The sequence below is a fragment of the Tiliqua scincoides genome, chromosome 1, assembly GCF_035046505.1.
Source record: "Tiliqua scincoides isolate rTilSci1 chromosome 1, rTilSci1.hap2, whole genome shotgun sequence".
NCBI classification, from domain to species: Eukaryota; Metazoa; Chordata; class Lepidosauria; order Squamata; family Scincidae; genus Tiliqua; species Tiliqua scincoides.
In genome coordinates this window covers 150,980,356-150,995,489 of record NC_089821.1, presented here as the reverse complement: position 1 = coordinate 150,995,489, position 15,134 = coordinate 150,980,356, and the positions used below count along the sequence as shown (strand labels likewise).

At 39.3% G+C, this 15,134-nt stretch overlaps 1 protein-coding gene across 2 annotated transcripts in view; it reads right to left on the bottom strand.

Moving 5' to 3' along the window:
- Positions 1 to 15,134, bottom strand: part of MATR3 (matrin 3) — a 35,592-nt gene that overhangs the window by 14,220 nt on the left and 6,238 nt on the right. Inside the window, exons 2-5 of one of the 2 annotated variants that reach the window (XM_066611251.1) lie at positions 14,229 to 14,330; positions 12,251 to 12,351; positions 10,114 to 11,152; positions 2,615 to 2,676 (exon numbers count right to left, since the gene is read on the bottom strand). In XM_066611251.1, coding sequence (XP_066467348.1) covers positions 2,615 to 2,676; positions 10,114 to 10,992 — 941 coding nt within the window. In that variant the 5' untranslated portion in view covers positions 10,993 to 11,152; positions 12,251 to 12,351; positions 14,229 to 14,330. The remainder of the gene's footprint in view (positions 1 to 2,614; positions 2,677 to 10,113; positions 11,153 to 12,250; positions 12,352 to 14,228; positions 14,331 to 15,134) is intronic. The other variant, XM_066611260.1, reaches the window with a different exon arrangement.

The window sequence follows — 15,134 nt, the reverse complement described above, 5'->3', positions numbered from 1 at the left end:
CTTAAAACGGCCGTGGTGCCAGATGATAGGCGGATAACAAATGTCACACCGATCTACAAAAATGGAAGGAGAGGGGACCCGGGAAACTATAGGCCGGTCAGTCTAACATCTATTCCTGGTAAGATGGTGGAATGCCTCAAAGATAAAATCTTAAAACACATAGACGAACAAGCCTTGCTGAGGGAGAATCAGCATGGCTTCTGTAAGGGTACGTCTTGCCTCACTAACCTTTTAGAATTCTCTGAAAAGGTCAACAGGCAGGTGGATGCAGGTGAACCTGTGGATATTATACACCTGGACTTTCAGAAGGCATTTGATACGGTCCCTCACCAAAGACTCCTGAGGAATCTCCACAGTTAGGGAAATAGAGGGCAGGTACTCTCCTGGATTAGGAACTGGTTGAGGACCAGGAAGCAGAGAGTGGGTGTCAATGGGCAATTTTCACAATGGAGAGAGGTGAAAAGTGGTGTGCCCCAAGGATCTGTCCTGGGACCGGTGCTCTTCAACCTCTTCATAAATGATCTGGAGACAGGGCTAAGCAGCAAGGTGGTCAAGTTTGCAGATGACATCAAACTTTTCTGAGTGGTGAAGACCAGAATAGATTGTGAAGAACTCCAGAAGGATCTCTCCAAACTGGGGAAATGGGCAGCAAAATGGCAGATGCGTTTCAATGTAAGTAAATGTAAAGTCATGCACATTGGGGCAAAGAATCAAAACTTCACATATAGGCTAATGGGTTCTGAGCTGTCTGTGACCGAACAGGAGATCTTGGGGTGGTGGTGGACAGATCGATGAAAGTGTCGACCCAGTGTGTGGCAGCAGTAAAGAAGGCCAATTCTATGCTTGGGATCATTAGAAAAGGTATTGAGAATAAGATGACTAATATGGGAATGTACAATATGTACATTGTACAAATATGTACAAGGCTATAATACCTTGTACAAATCAACGTGAGGCCACACCTGTAGTATTGCATCCAGTTCTGGTCACCACATCTTAAAAAGGATATAGTGGAAATGGAAAAGGTGCAGAAGAGAGCAAAATGATTACTGGGCTGGGACACCTTCTATCTGAGGAAAGGCTACAACGTTTGGGCCTCTTCAGCCTAGAAAAGAGGCGCCTGAGGAGGAACATGATTGAGACATACAAAATTATGCAGGGGCTGATAGAACAGATACAGAGACGCTCTTTTCCCTCTCACACAACACCAGAACCAGAGGACTTCCACTAAAGTTAAGTGTTGGGAGAGTTAGGATGGACAAAAGGAAATACTTCTTTACCCAGCATGTAATTAGTCTGTGGAACTCCTTGCCACAGGAAAAGTAGTGATGGCATCTTGCCCAGATGCCTTTAAAAGGGGATTGGACAAATTTCTGGAGGAAAAGTTCATCACTGGTTACAAGTCATGGTAGGTATGTGCAAGGTAGAGGTAGGCTGTCTCTGATTGCCAGATACAGGGGAGGGCACCAGGACATAGGTTGTGTCTGTTATCTAGTGTGTTCCCTGAAGCATTTGGTGGGCCACTGTGAGATAAAGGAAGCTGGACTAGATGGGTCTTTGGCCTGATCCAGCGGGGCTCTTCTTCTGTTCTTATGATAATGTGAACTTTTAAGTACAAGTCCCATTTCAGAATAGCCACATACAAAAATAGTCCCAGAGTACTCAAAGACACACTGCTTTAGCTTCAGAAAGCAAGATACTTCATGAGATATTGAAGGTGTTCCTAGGCTGCAAACCTACACACCTACTTACCTTGGAGTAAGTAACACTGAAATTAATGGAACCTACTTCTGAGTAGGAATGCCTAAGATTGCAGTACTACTCTCCACACCCACCATGTGATGAAGCTAAGTTCTAGCCCATGAAAAGTTATGACACAATGTACAACAGTGTTTTTAGGAATACCATCCCCCCCCCCCCGATTTTGTAACTTGACCTTGGATAGTTAAACTTTGCTGTTTTGTTAGTATTACTAGAAATAAGTGAAAGAAGAATTCTTATTGTAGGCACGTCATACATAAAGATCCTGGAATCAGTTAAAAATATAGAATGAATACTAAGGCCCAAATTCAGATGACACAACAAGCCATAGTTTGTTGAATCAAAAATGCAAACTGAAGGAGTGCTAACCCTGTACTCTCTCCTTTCTCCTTCCCTCCTCAGCCTTGGTACAGATAAATTCTGTTTGTAAACCACAGCACCCAGTTTTGGATAATATGCAGGATTACCAAACCAGAATCTGAAAACAGGATTAAACTATGGTTTCAGATGCTGGATTAACAAACCACAGTTCTCTCTTTACAACAAAAATCTAAGGTTTCTATCTCTTTTCCTCATGGGGGGGGGGGAGAGGAGTCCACTAGCCTGAGACTCAGTTCTTTGCAGTTCTGCTCATTCCATAATGATAAACCATGGTTTGTTGTATCATGTAGGTGCAGTCAGAGCCATTTTGATGACCTTTAACTCGTTAATGAAACAATGACATGAAGGGACAACAAGAACGAACTAATAATTTCAAAACTTTGTTAATGCAAACAAATGTGTTTCTGAAACTACTGCATAATATATTGCAATTCTAATAAAAACAGAACATTTTAAAATGTTAAATCCATACATTTCAAGGAGAAGCTGACAACGTCGACTATGTGTTGCTCCATCAATATGCTGGTTCCACTCCTGCAGTAAAGTACAAGACCAAAGTTTTCAGGAACATAGGATTTTTCAAAAAGATATTTCAAAATTAAAGACCTACAGAATCATTTGAAAGTCATCAAAAATCTCAATGCAAAACAAAATGCTTTATCTTGAGAAAGGTGCCATGATCTAAAGGATAAAAACCAAATCATCCATACTACAAAGTGAACTCAAATACAGTATGCAACTTTTTATTATTGAAAAGATATGAGAGTTAAAATTTTATCAGCCATCTACTTTTATGTCCCCCTCCTGCAGATTCTCTAACATTCAAATTCAAGACTATTCACATGTGTTCTGTATTCTGCATTCTATGATTCAACATCACAGAAAAATCAGAATAGGAGCTAAAAGATATAAGAGAACATAAAACAAACCCAAAAGAGAACAGCATGATGACCTGTAACAAGTAACAATACATCATATTTAAGCAGAAAAGCTAAACTCCCCCAAAGTTAACAAAATTGAATCTTATAAATGTAATAAATGTTGACATAGATTGACCAATATATCTGAGGCCTCTAAAAGGGAATATTCACTGATACAGTTGGTTTGCTTGCATTTCCCAGGTTGGGGAAAGAGAACAGAAAAACATGCTACACGTTAAATGCAAGATGTTACATGCAGAAGGATGTGTGTCAGTCTGTCAATTTTGAAGATCTGAGATAATTTCATAATCACATACCTCACTCAGCCAACACAGTAAGCAGTTTGGGCCATGGACACACAGTCACTGCTCAATGGGAACCTCTGCTCAGGCCTGCATTTTTCACCAATATTTATTAAATCAAATGCCCTCATCAAGCCTCTTCTATTTCTAGTTACAATCAGTTGGTGGAGACATGACCATGGTTAATAAACCAGTCAAAACATGGCAATTCCTACTCCACATCCATGCAAAGTCATCCTACAAATCTTAACCATAGTTAAGAGCTACAGTATGTTGAAACCTGCTGTTACTATGCTTAAACCCTAAGTAGAGTTTCTAAAATGAGCTTTAAGTTCTGGTTTACATTAAATATGGTGACCAGCAGTGCTGACATAGCTATGATTAAGGTAAACACAGGACACATGAACGGAGACAGTTCAAGACTTGGCAGCCTCTCTCTATTCTCTTATCCATGGACTACAAACAGATTGTGTTATATCTGTTCCAGAGCCAAGAATGAGTAGTCTACCTCAGATCAATGCCAAAGCATACTCTAGCATTACAAGACTTATGACTTGCACACTCAGCCCTAACCTTCCCACACAAAAAACTTCCATTTGTGTTTTGTAATAGGCTGCAGTTTCCTGTCTTCAGATGAAAATGGGAAAGATCCTGGCTTTTAAATGAACTACAGTTTACCAGGGCTTGACCAAAAGTTGCCATGGCAACCTAAAACTAGATCCTAGTGCACAGGGAATGGCTGCAAGGTAGCAAGTGAGGGTCAATCTTAGGTATAAAGTAAGATGTTGCCTAAGCTGCTGGAGCGGTTGAACTTGGCTCTCAAAACAGCAGCCTCTGGCCTCAAGGGCAGATGCAGGAGGAACTGCTGCCAGAGAGAGACCATACTTAGTAAAGGAGGGGCCTCCCTTGCACACTCAGAATGTCATACATAGCATACACCTCCTCCGCCACCAGCCCTCTAAGCATGCATTTGTGTCTCTCTCCTCCACTGCACCAGCATGGAAAGAAAGAGGGAAGTGAGTTCGTTTTATAGCATGTCTACTAAACAGTAAACCCATTGAATTCAAGCAAAGTGTGTACAGGATCGTATCTTTAATATCATGAATTTTAACTTAAATGCTTCTTGATGTAATTTCTTTATTTACTTTTGGATCAAAGACTTTAGATCGTTTTGCCAATCACCACAGGGAATGGAACTGCTTTTTAATGCTTTTTGTATGTACAAAGTTTATATCATTTACTGGTGGCATGCAAGATTTTTTTTTTGGCCAGAGTTAAAAGAAAACCATAAACAGTTTGTCTGGCTCCAAAACTTTTAGGTTGGCTCCTAGATTCAAAGCAAGCCCTGTCAAGCTCTGGTCTTTACACAACAGTTTTCCACATTCTGACAAAACAGGAAACCACATTTTATAACGAACAGTTTAAAGCAACTTCTAATTCCACACAAAGGGAAGAAAGAAAGGGGGAACCAAACAGGAAGTGTGCTAGCCTCAGATTCAACACAAGTCCTCATAATGCTAAAATATGGTTTCGCATCATATCTGAGACAAGGTCTATAACTGCATCGTCAAGGTCAGCGTTTTTCAAACTGTGGGCAAGGACCCACTAGGTGGGTCGCAAGCCAATTTCAGGTATGTCCCCATTCATTTCAATGTTATTTTTAATGTATTAGATTTGATGCTACCATGGTATGTGACTGCATTTGAGGAAATGTTACAGATCTCTGCTTTAAACAGGCTACTATGTATATGTTTTTAATGATAGTCAAAGGGGCCTACTCCCAGGTACATGTGGATAAGATTGCAGCCTTTGGGATGTTTAGGGAATTTTTTGTAAAACAGATCAGCATCTGCTAGGAAGAGTTAGGAGTGTTCTTTAATTTAAATAAATTTTTAAACTTATACTTAATTGTAAATTTATTTACTTGATTTGATTTTGTCATATGGGTGTTAAAAATTTTCCTGCTTGATGATGTCACTTCTGGCCATGATAGCACTTCTGGTGGGTCCCAGTAGACTGTCATTCTAAAAGTGAGTCCTGGTGCTGAAAGGTTTGAGAACCACTGGTCTAGGTTGCGGCAAAAATTAGAAGCATGTCTATTGCTTCTCCCTCACAGAGCAACATATTGTTCGTCTTATTGGCCTAACTACTGTAAGCAGCCAAACCAAACAGATCCAGTAATTTGTGCTGTTCTGAAACAGCTCTATGGGTAATCTCCACAAAGTGCAGAATTTGGTATGAAATGCAGAATTCAGCATTCCAAGGATCTCAGCCTTCTTCTTTTTAAAAAGAAAGGCTTACAAGACTGTGCTCTAGGAATGATGATATCTTGAGGGGGGAAAAAAGAGGTCATGAAAAAATCCCAGGGGACAGGTTTAAGTACCTTGCACAGTGCTTTGCCCCTCCCATAATTTTCAATAAGACAGTTCTACAAAGGAATACATTCTAGTAAACTTGCATGGCATGCAAGCCGCAGAATTCATCTTTTCTTGGTGGAGATTTTCAGCAGAAAGAATAGACGATCTTAGTTTCAAATTCAAGAAAAGCAATGTGCTACATATTCATGAAGTCACTTTTATCACATTCAAAACTTGTTTGCAGCCATTAAGACATGTAGTCTAAGATTACTAATTCACAAGGCCTATAAGACTTATATACAAAAACAGTATATGGACCCTAGCAGTAATGGACTTCAAAATTCTAAGTCTAAAATGATTATCCCAGTAAAAAATGTTCTCCCACCCGTACCCAATTACATCAATGTAGGCACTTCAGCTTTACTAAACATATGTGCTCATGATTTCCAAGAAGAGGGAAAGGTTTTCCTGATCAGTTTTCTCCTCTGTCTGTCACCTACAGGTTATCTTAACTGTGGTTTGTGAGGCCGAGTGGCGCTTTTCTCCAAACAAAAGGACTGGTGGATTTTTTCCCGAGAGAAAGGTAAGCTCCTTCAGAAATATTTGCAGTCTTTTCTCAGTACTGGATTAGGAACATTACTGGGATAAGCTTTAGCTTAACAAACTCTTTACTCTAGAGTAGTGGTTCCCAAATCTTTTAGCTTCAGGACCCAATTTTTAAAACAAAATACTGAGACAAACCTAGCTTTACGAGACTAAAAAAAAAGAATTCATTTTACCAGCTGCTCAAACCTCTGCTTTTATTCAGAAAGCACCTGATTCGTTTGTTGATCTCCACTTTCAAAAGACTGGGACCATTCTGGTGGCACTGTGTTCCCCTTTGCCTGGTCTTCCATACGAGCCAAGGCATGCTCGCCTACTCATGAATAAATCACTTTCCATAGGGATCAATACACTTTCCTTATGAGCAGGGGAAGGGATTTCATTCTTGAGTGATTTGGGGGATGGCATTCATCGGATGAGGACCATTCTGGTGACACTGCATTCCTCTCGGCCTGCCCTTCAGAGTAGATTGAGGCCCATTTGCCTACTCATGAGTAAACACATGTGTGACTCAGTTTCACTTTACATAGGACCCAGTATATTTTCCTTGTCAGTTTCATAACCCACACCAAACATAGCGTCATGACCCACAGTTCAGGAACTGCTACACTAGGAGTATTTTTATGCCAATAAAGGTGAATGAACGAATGAATGACTAGGAGTATTCTGCCAAGTTATGAAGAAATACAAGGAGAAGAATCAAAAAGTCTATTCATTCCAAATTTCCATACTACAGGTCATGTCTCATTATCCAGGGGGTTCTGTTCGAGAACCACAGTGGATTAAAAAGAAATCAGTGAAAAAATATCTTTAAAGACCTACTTCCAGGTTTCTTGCTCCTCTATTGTCACCCCAGAATGCACTGGTATAGATACTATACTGCATTCAGGTACTAGATGGAGTGAATAATAGAATCTAATGAAATGAAATTTAACAGCACGAAGGTAGAAAATTGGATTTTGGTGTTTCTTTCCTTGTTACAAGGCATTTAAAGGTAGACCTCTGTATCAGTGGTAAACTGAATCAGTGGATACAGAGGTCCCACCTGTATCTTTTCTAAAAACATAAAGAAAATCTTTCCTAACACTGCTTTATACAGAACTTGAGAACTGCGAGTCTAAACTTCACAGATGCATCAAGTAAACATATGAACACCTTTGAAAGCTTTATTAGTCATATTTGAAAATAAAGCAGTTTCAACTCAAGACAGATACCAAAAATAAGCATGAAGCTATATGATTCAGGATGCAACTAGACAGGTTTTTTTCCCCCAAACTGAGAAGTATGAGGGCAAGTCCAAATAGGACCCAAGAGTTTGGTGAGAATTTAATTCAGGAAAGAGTTATGTCACCTCTCCAAGCAGCATGGTCACAACTGGACTGCCCTCACCTGCTAAACAACAGTGAACAATCTGATCTCAGATTCCATATCTAGTTTGGCCTAAAGGAGGCTTTTATAGGAGATAGCTGTTTCCATCTATGCAATTAGATAGTTTCAATTGAACTGCTGAAACATTTGAAGGAAAAGAAACCATACTTAAGTGACCCAATACAAAATACTGATGTACAAAATACTTAATAACAGGGATATGTTCTCATATCCCTGATGTGATTAGGTCATTAAGTGAACATTCAGTCCAATCTATTGCCTTTGTTGTGTAAACAGACAATCCCTGCCAGACACTACCTGACTGCACAAACTACTGGAGACAGATTGCCCCTTTTTTGCATTAAGAGTTGTGTAAACAGACACTCTGTTGCAGGCTATGGGAGACGCCTCGTTAAGAGCATCTTCATTGTGCTTTGACCACATATATGTGGTCCACCATTAAGCGAACAGTTAAGAGGAGCGCACCTGTATAACTTTTAGGGCCCAATCTTATCTAACCTTTTTGAACTGATCAGCTGTGCCAACAGGGTATGTAGTGTATCCTACAGTGGGAAGGGGCAGTCATGGAAGCCTCCTCAAGGTAAGTTGGATAAGATTGGGCCTAAAGATGTTTCCCATTTGTTTAGGATGTTTCTTGGGAGAGTGCTTTCATTTAAAGTTTTTAAAATGTTCAGAAAAGAAAGCTACATATATACAAGATAATTTTCCCCTTCAAATATATCCCCCCCCCCCACAAATGCTCAGAACCATTTTGACAGAAGAAAATGGCAATTTGGAGCTTTTAGTTCTCAAAAATAAGCATTTTAACATATTTTTCAAGTTTTCTTTAGTTTCTGAGGGAACAAACCTTGCTACAGAATGACAACTTTCTTCTTTCAAGTTCTACAGAATCCAGAATTTAGGCAAAATGATGCCTTTACAATGCCTAATTTGTTTGCTTCAGTGTAGTCAGTGAATTCAACATTACATTCACAATTCAGCCAGACTTTAAGGTTGAAAACACATAACTTTTGAAATCAGTTAATTTGCATTGCCAAATGACTACTAATTTTAATATGCTCAGAAGACAAATGTTTTGAGGGCAAGAACTTCCATCCAGAAAAAGACAGAATTTTAAGTGTAAAAGAGAATCTTAATTCCATGACTAGCAATATTAATATGCTTTATATTGCCAGTATTTTTAATGACCACATTCTTTACACTTCTGTTGATTCAAGTTTCCCCTTAGTATAATCTTCAGAAGTACTTGTAGAACTGTGCAAGGTACTAATTATGGTTGGTATGAAATCTAAAATCTCAGATGTAAAAGAATCAGAAGATTCAGAATGAGTAAATATTTTTCATTTCTTCGCTAGCATTTAGAACAGTTGTGTTTCACTGTGATTTTTTCCAAGAGTAGATGTAAGTGGGAATCTACATTTCCCAATAGCAACTGTGAAGAAAGCATTAGTGGCAAAACAAACATTTTAAGCTCACAATGCGTGCTCTTACCTGGAAAGTATTTGTGTCCTGTGCTTTTAAAAAAAAAATCAAGGACAAGGACACCAACAGCCAGCTTTAGTATCCAATTGACAAATCAGTAAATGATGAAAAGATTGTAACAGTTAGAAAACCTGAATGAAGCCCCACTAGAACTCTTGCTACTTTGTCAGAGAACCGAATTAGGAATGAAGACAGAAGTTTGATCAAAATATTTTAATAAAGAACTACACTTACAAGTAGAGAATGCCAATAAGAACATGATATTGCACAGCAGCAGGCTGATGTTTGAAATTCTAAAAAGGGATAGATGCATTATGTAATAATAAAAAAGTGAGTTTGAAGTGTTTAAGAAGGTTGTGAAAAGGGAGAACAAATGAGAAGTTTCAGCCACAGTATGAAAAGTTTTTTAAGTGAGTTTAAAAAAAGCAAGAATGAAGTCATTTTAAAATTGTGAACAACAATCCTGCAAATATGTTTCAGAATTCTTCATTAACTCTCTTTGGCCCTGGACAAGAGGGGGGAAAAGCAGAACTGTGTAAGGACGCATCTTAACTATAAATCAATCAGCAATCAAGACAGATGGGAAGAAATGCTGAATCTAGTTTCCTGAATAACTGCAAAACAATTCAAACAAACAAAAAACCCTACCCCAACTAGGTTAAGAGACTATGCAGAACTATAAACAGACTAGATGACAGCTCACCAGGAGTTAAGCCATATGGGTGAAACAATATGTTAATGTAAAGCTCTGGTTTAATAGGTTTGCTACTAATGTCCTGAAAAATAAACCAAATGTGTTTTCTAATTAACAACTCTTTAAGACCTTTGTATATGTAACCAGAACATAGAAACCGAAGCAAAGAAACAGACAACAGGGACTACAAAGTAAAGAAAATAAGCATCTGATGCTTAACTCACCTTATTAGAATGAACAGGCATATCACAGATAGAGCACAGATGGGGATAACCCTTCGGTAAGAGTCCATGGAAGTCTTCAATATTGCTATTTGGAGGAGCGCCTCTCTTTTTTTCAAAGAGAGATCTCTCAGGGCCACGACTCATTCTGTCATACTCACTGTCAAATTTACGATACTTATGCGAAGTTTCACCATAATAAGAGTCATCCCTACACCTTTCTCCATCTCTTAATCTGTCATCTTCATAATCCATTCTGTCATAATAAACAGATTCTTGAGAACGACTTCCATGATCATAGTCAACCACTGGGTTGAGACTAGAGCCACCATCGTCAAAGCTATCTCTTCTAAAATGCCTTTTCTCTTCCCAATCATCCCTAGGTACTCTGTATGGAGGCTCCCGTGCAGCTGATCTGCCATCTCTACCATAACTCAGTGAAGGACCTTCTTCAGCTCTCCTCCTTTTAAGTTGCAGAAGGATTTGAGGCAAGTTTTCAGGAGTGATCTTGTCCTCAGGATAGCGACTCAGTTCATCTAAGTCTCTAGCAGACAGACCAAAGCTGGCCAGAATGTTAGTGGCCTGCTCTGCATCTCCACGGTGTTGAGAAGACAGAGAGAGTGGACCTCTACTTCCAATGTTAAATATAGACTGTAAGGCATGGGAAGATGCACTAGCAGAAGACAGTGCACTATGAGATCCTTGTTTATTCAATGAAGAACTCATTCCAAGATTCATTAAGCTAGCAAGGTGTGCAGTACCCTGGTTCATCCTTCCAAGAGACTGGGTAGCAGCAGCAAGAAGGCCTATTCCTGCAGACAGGTCACGTCCATGACCTTGGGAATCCCTACTTAGAGATGACCGCTGGAACGACTTGGACATTGCTGAACTATAACTTGTCTATTATGGATCAGTTAGAGATGTCTGAAAAGAAAGCTCACACTAGAAAGCTAGGTAAACTTCACTTCAAAAAAGGTAACGCCAAGAAAAGGAATCAATAATGAGCGTAGATCTTCTTCAAGCTGAGAAACAGCAGACAAGTCTGTAGAAAAACAAGCAGTTTTAGTCATAAATCCCTTTATGCAGATGCAGTTTTTAAAATTATGCATCGGGTTGATCTAAAAGCAATTTAAGATCTTACATGGCTTTTAATACATAAACCTTCAACAGACTGAAGATGTGCCCAGAACCCTATTATATATAACCCCAAGGGAAAAGGTAATTCTCTTCCCCCCCAACCCTGAGACATGCACCAATTTTTTTGTCTATAATGTGTGCTTTTATTTGAAGATCAATGATGTTCAAGTACTAGATGTCTAGAAATTTTTATTTTCAAGCCTTCATAGTTAATATGGTGAATATACCTTATGTTACTATTCTAAATTACATGGGGGGGAAAGATCACAATACACTTGCAGAATCAAGAACCATAACTCACAATTGTTGGAAATTAAATCTACATCGCTATAGGAAAGAAGAAACTTAAAGAGTAGCTGATGTCTGGATAAACATCTAATGAAAGAGTTACTTAATGAGACCAAATACTTTATTCAGTGAAATGGAATAAAAGATATCTAATGAAGTCTTTAGTGAAAAAAGACTTCTGTGAAGAAAAATGGGTATAAAGTTAGATAAAAGTACACAAGACCTCTTGTTCAAGTAACAGTTTATATGTTGTTCGCACCACATATGAACTGTAGTCACATATTTCACACTAGGTCATGAATGTGGCACATCAGCCTATGCTGCAAGATCCCAAGTCAACCAAGGCCAGACCTCATGGATACTGGAACTGGGATGCCCCATTCTTGCTTAAAGATGATAAATTCTATGGCACTATTTCAAACTAGTTATTCAAGGACAGGTGTTTCTGACTTTCAGATGAGATTTGACATTTAAAACTAAAGAGATAAAGATTCTCAGGTCACTCTTGCATAACTGTTCTTTTTTTAACAAGGCTTTTCTGCATTGTTTATCTATCTCATTCTATGCCACCTGTAAGCAGCTTTAAAAGCCCACTCACCTCTACAGAGTGACTTTACAAGAAGAAAAGGTTTTTCAAGAGTGCTATTTTGGTAAATTTGCAATGAAAATTAAGACCTTAGGTACTTCTGAAAATCCCACTAACTGCAGTACCCACCCTGCTACAGAGAATAATTTAGGAACAGGAGAGAAGCAGTGGCAGTCCACTACATCACTCAGAGGGAGTATCTTCCAGAACCAGAGGGAGTACTGTTCCAGCTAGGAGGAAAGGAAGAAAAAAATGACAGGCAAGTGTTGACAAAGTGTACATCCTCTTAGAATTACATGTTAAGTTTCAGTGGTAAATGAAACATTTTTGAAGTCAGTATTCAGCTTTACCAAAGAACTCTAGCAGCTGTTGCAACGGTAAGATATACAACAAAGATGCACATTTCCTTATCTGAGAACCTCTACACCAGGGGTGCCCAAACCCCGGCCCGGGGGCCACTTGCGGCCCTCGGAGGCTCCCAATCAGGCCCTCAGGCAGCCCCCAGTCTCCAATGAGCCTCTGGCCCTCCAGAGACTTGCTGGGGCCCGTGCTGGCCTGACGCAACTGTTCTCAGCAAGAGGACCACTGTTTGACCTCTCACCTGAGCTGTGGGATGAGGGCTCCCTCCACGATTTGCTCTTCCACATCTCTGATGCAGCAGCGGCAGCGAAGGAAAGGCTGGCCTTGCTTTGGGCAAGGCCTTTTATAGGCCTTAAGCTACTGCAAGACCTTCATTCATTCATATAAGTTCCATCTCTAATATATTCATTTATGTAAATTTATTCAAATTTTAAATGGTAAATTAATTCTTTTTTTTCTGGCCCCCGACACAGTGACAGAGAGATGATGTGGCCCTCCTGCCAGAATGTTTGGACACCCCTGCTCTACACGTATATCATACAGAGATACCACAGAGCCTATTTTAACATACAGCTCTCAATTCAGTTCCCTTGAATAGATGCTGATTATCCTGTACCCCATTCTTCCCTACTCTATTAAATATGTAATTTAATATCCACTGAAGTTCAATCAAACTAAACAGCATGGGGGTAGGGGAGGAAAAAACTGGAACACTCATTGATGTTTAGAAAAAGAAGGATGGTCTAGATACTGAAAGTGCAGAGTAGATGTCAACAGAAGTAGACAAGAAAGAAAAAGAGCAAATGCCAAGTGACAAAAAAAATCACCCATGACATTGGCCGAACACCTGAATTTTCAAATAAAATGGTTTTCTGACATTTTAGAAGATCTGCATACAAAGTGGACAGTCACATGCTCAGCAACAACACTGTACATAGCTTTGGTTGCAGGAAGATGATAAAGCTATTCTCAGGTTTGCAAATAACCACAGGCCTAGATTAAGTAAATTGCCTGCAGATAAGCAAGTCCTGACCCAGATTCACAACAGGCTTTTAGCCCTTTTAAAGACTAGTACAGGGCCTGGTCCACTTTCAATGTGAAATATCTAGCCAGATCCTTCCTGGCAAAAGCCTCCTGCTTTGTTGTGCAAATAGAAATTGCTCATCCTTCCTGTCCAATTAGCTGCAGTGGCAGAGGTTGGCTGGAGTATTTGTTATTTAAATGAGCTCATTTGTTCAACTTCTCCCATTGCACTAAGACTAAGTTATCAGTAAATAGCTGTTAATTTAATGCATTGTCTGTGCTTGATAAACAGGGCATTAGGGAATGGACACTGAACTGTGATTTCTGTATATGATTTACTTCAGATACTTGTAAGGCTTTCCTCTTCATAGATATGTGGAGAGAGGTTGCGTTTAAATAGCAAGGAAGAAAAACCCACTCAAGTCCTTGAGAGTACAGCAAGCGGGTTAATTTCTACATGTAGCTGCAAAAGCATAATGTCAGCTTTTTAAAAAAATAGAATATATGCTTGTTTTCCACACTAATTCTCAGTTCCCAGATATGCCTGGTTTCTTAACAGGACTGCCACTTTACAATAGAAGCTCTTTTCAAGTTCTGGAGCCAAGACGTGGCAGTGAAAACAAGTTATTCAAAGAATCAGAAATATTATTTGTCTACATCTCCAATTTTAGTCAACTGTCAAAAGTTTTGGAAAACATCAGACCCAGGAGCATCGAAAGAGTACCTCCTGACACAGAATTCAGTTGCACGGCAGATGGTTTCACTGTTTAGCCTGGTTTCCACACAAGCTGCGCCTGACCAGGCTTATTATGAAAACGACGTAAACCTAAAAGGAAAAAGGAGATGTCAGAGAAGCAAGTCTTAACAGCACAGAACACTGAAAAGGGGTATAGCATGGGAGAAAAATGTTGGGGGGGGGGGGTCAATAGCAACAACACTCAATGTCAACATTAATTTCCTATAGTTTAATTATATTTAACTGTAACACTGGAGAAATATAAACGTAACAAAAATTTGGATTAATATCTTCCAATACGTGTTCTCATATTATTGGTGCTTCAAGACTAATTTCTTGAAAAAAATCTAGAATCAAGTTAAGGGAAGAAAAAAGAGTTGCTAAGTTTACACCAGCAAACAACTATTTCTAGCCTTATCAAATTCATTTCATTCAGTAGACTGAATTTAAAAGACTCCCTTTCACATCTTATAATGCACTTTTACCATCTGGTAGGAATATGAATGCTGAAGTAGTATTTCAGAACACTATGACTAGTCCTTATATGGAATGGTCCTTATATGACCACTTAATATACCATATACAGGTTGAGACTAATTTGCATGGGTTCCAAGCACTCATGTGGATTAAAAAAACCGCACTATAGCAAATCAATTTAAAAAACAAAGTTTCTTTGCTCCAGTGATTGAAAAACAGCCTTGCTGACCTTTTGACTCTAAGATAAGAGTCACTAAGAAGACAATCCATCAGCACTTCACTCAGCCCCTCCCTTCACCAATGCAAAATGATCACCTTTCTTTCACGTGCTGGGGGAAGAGAGGGTCTGAAGGAGAGAGAAGGATTGATGGATTGTTAGCCTGCTGCCCCCCCCTCTCTCTCTCTCATTAAGGAGGC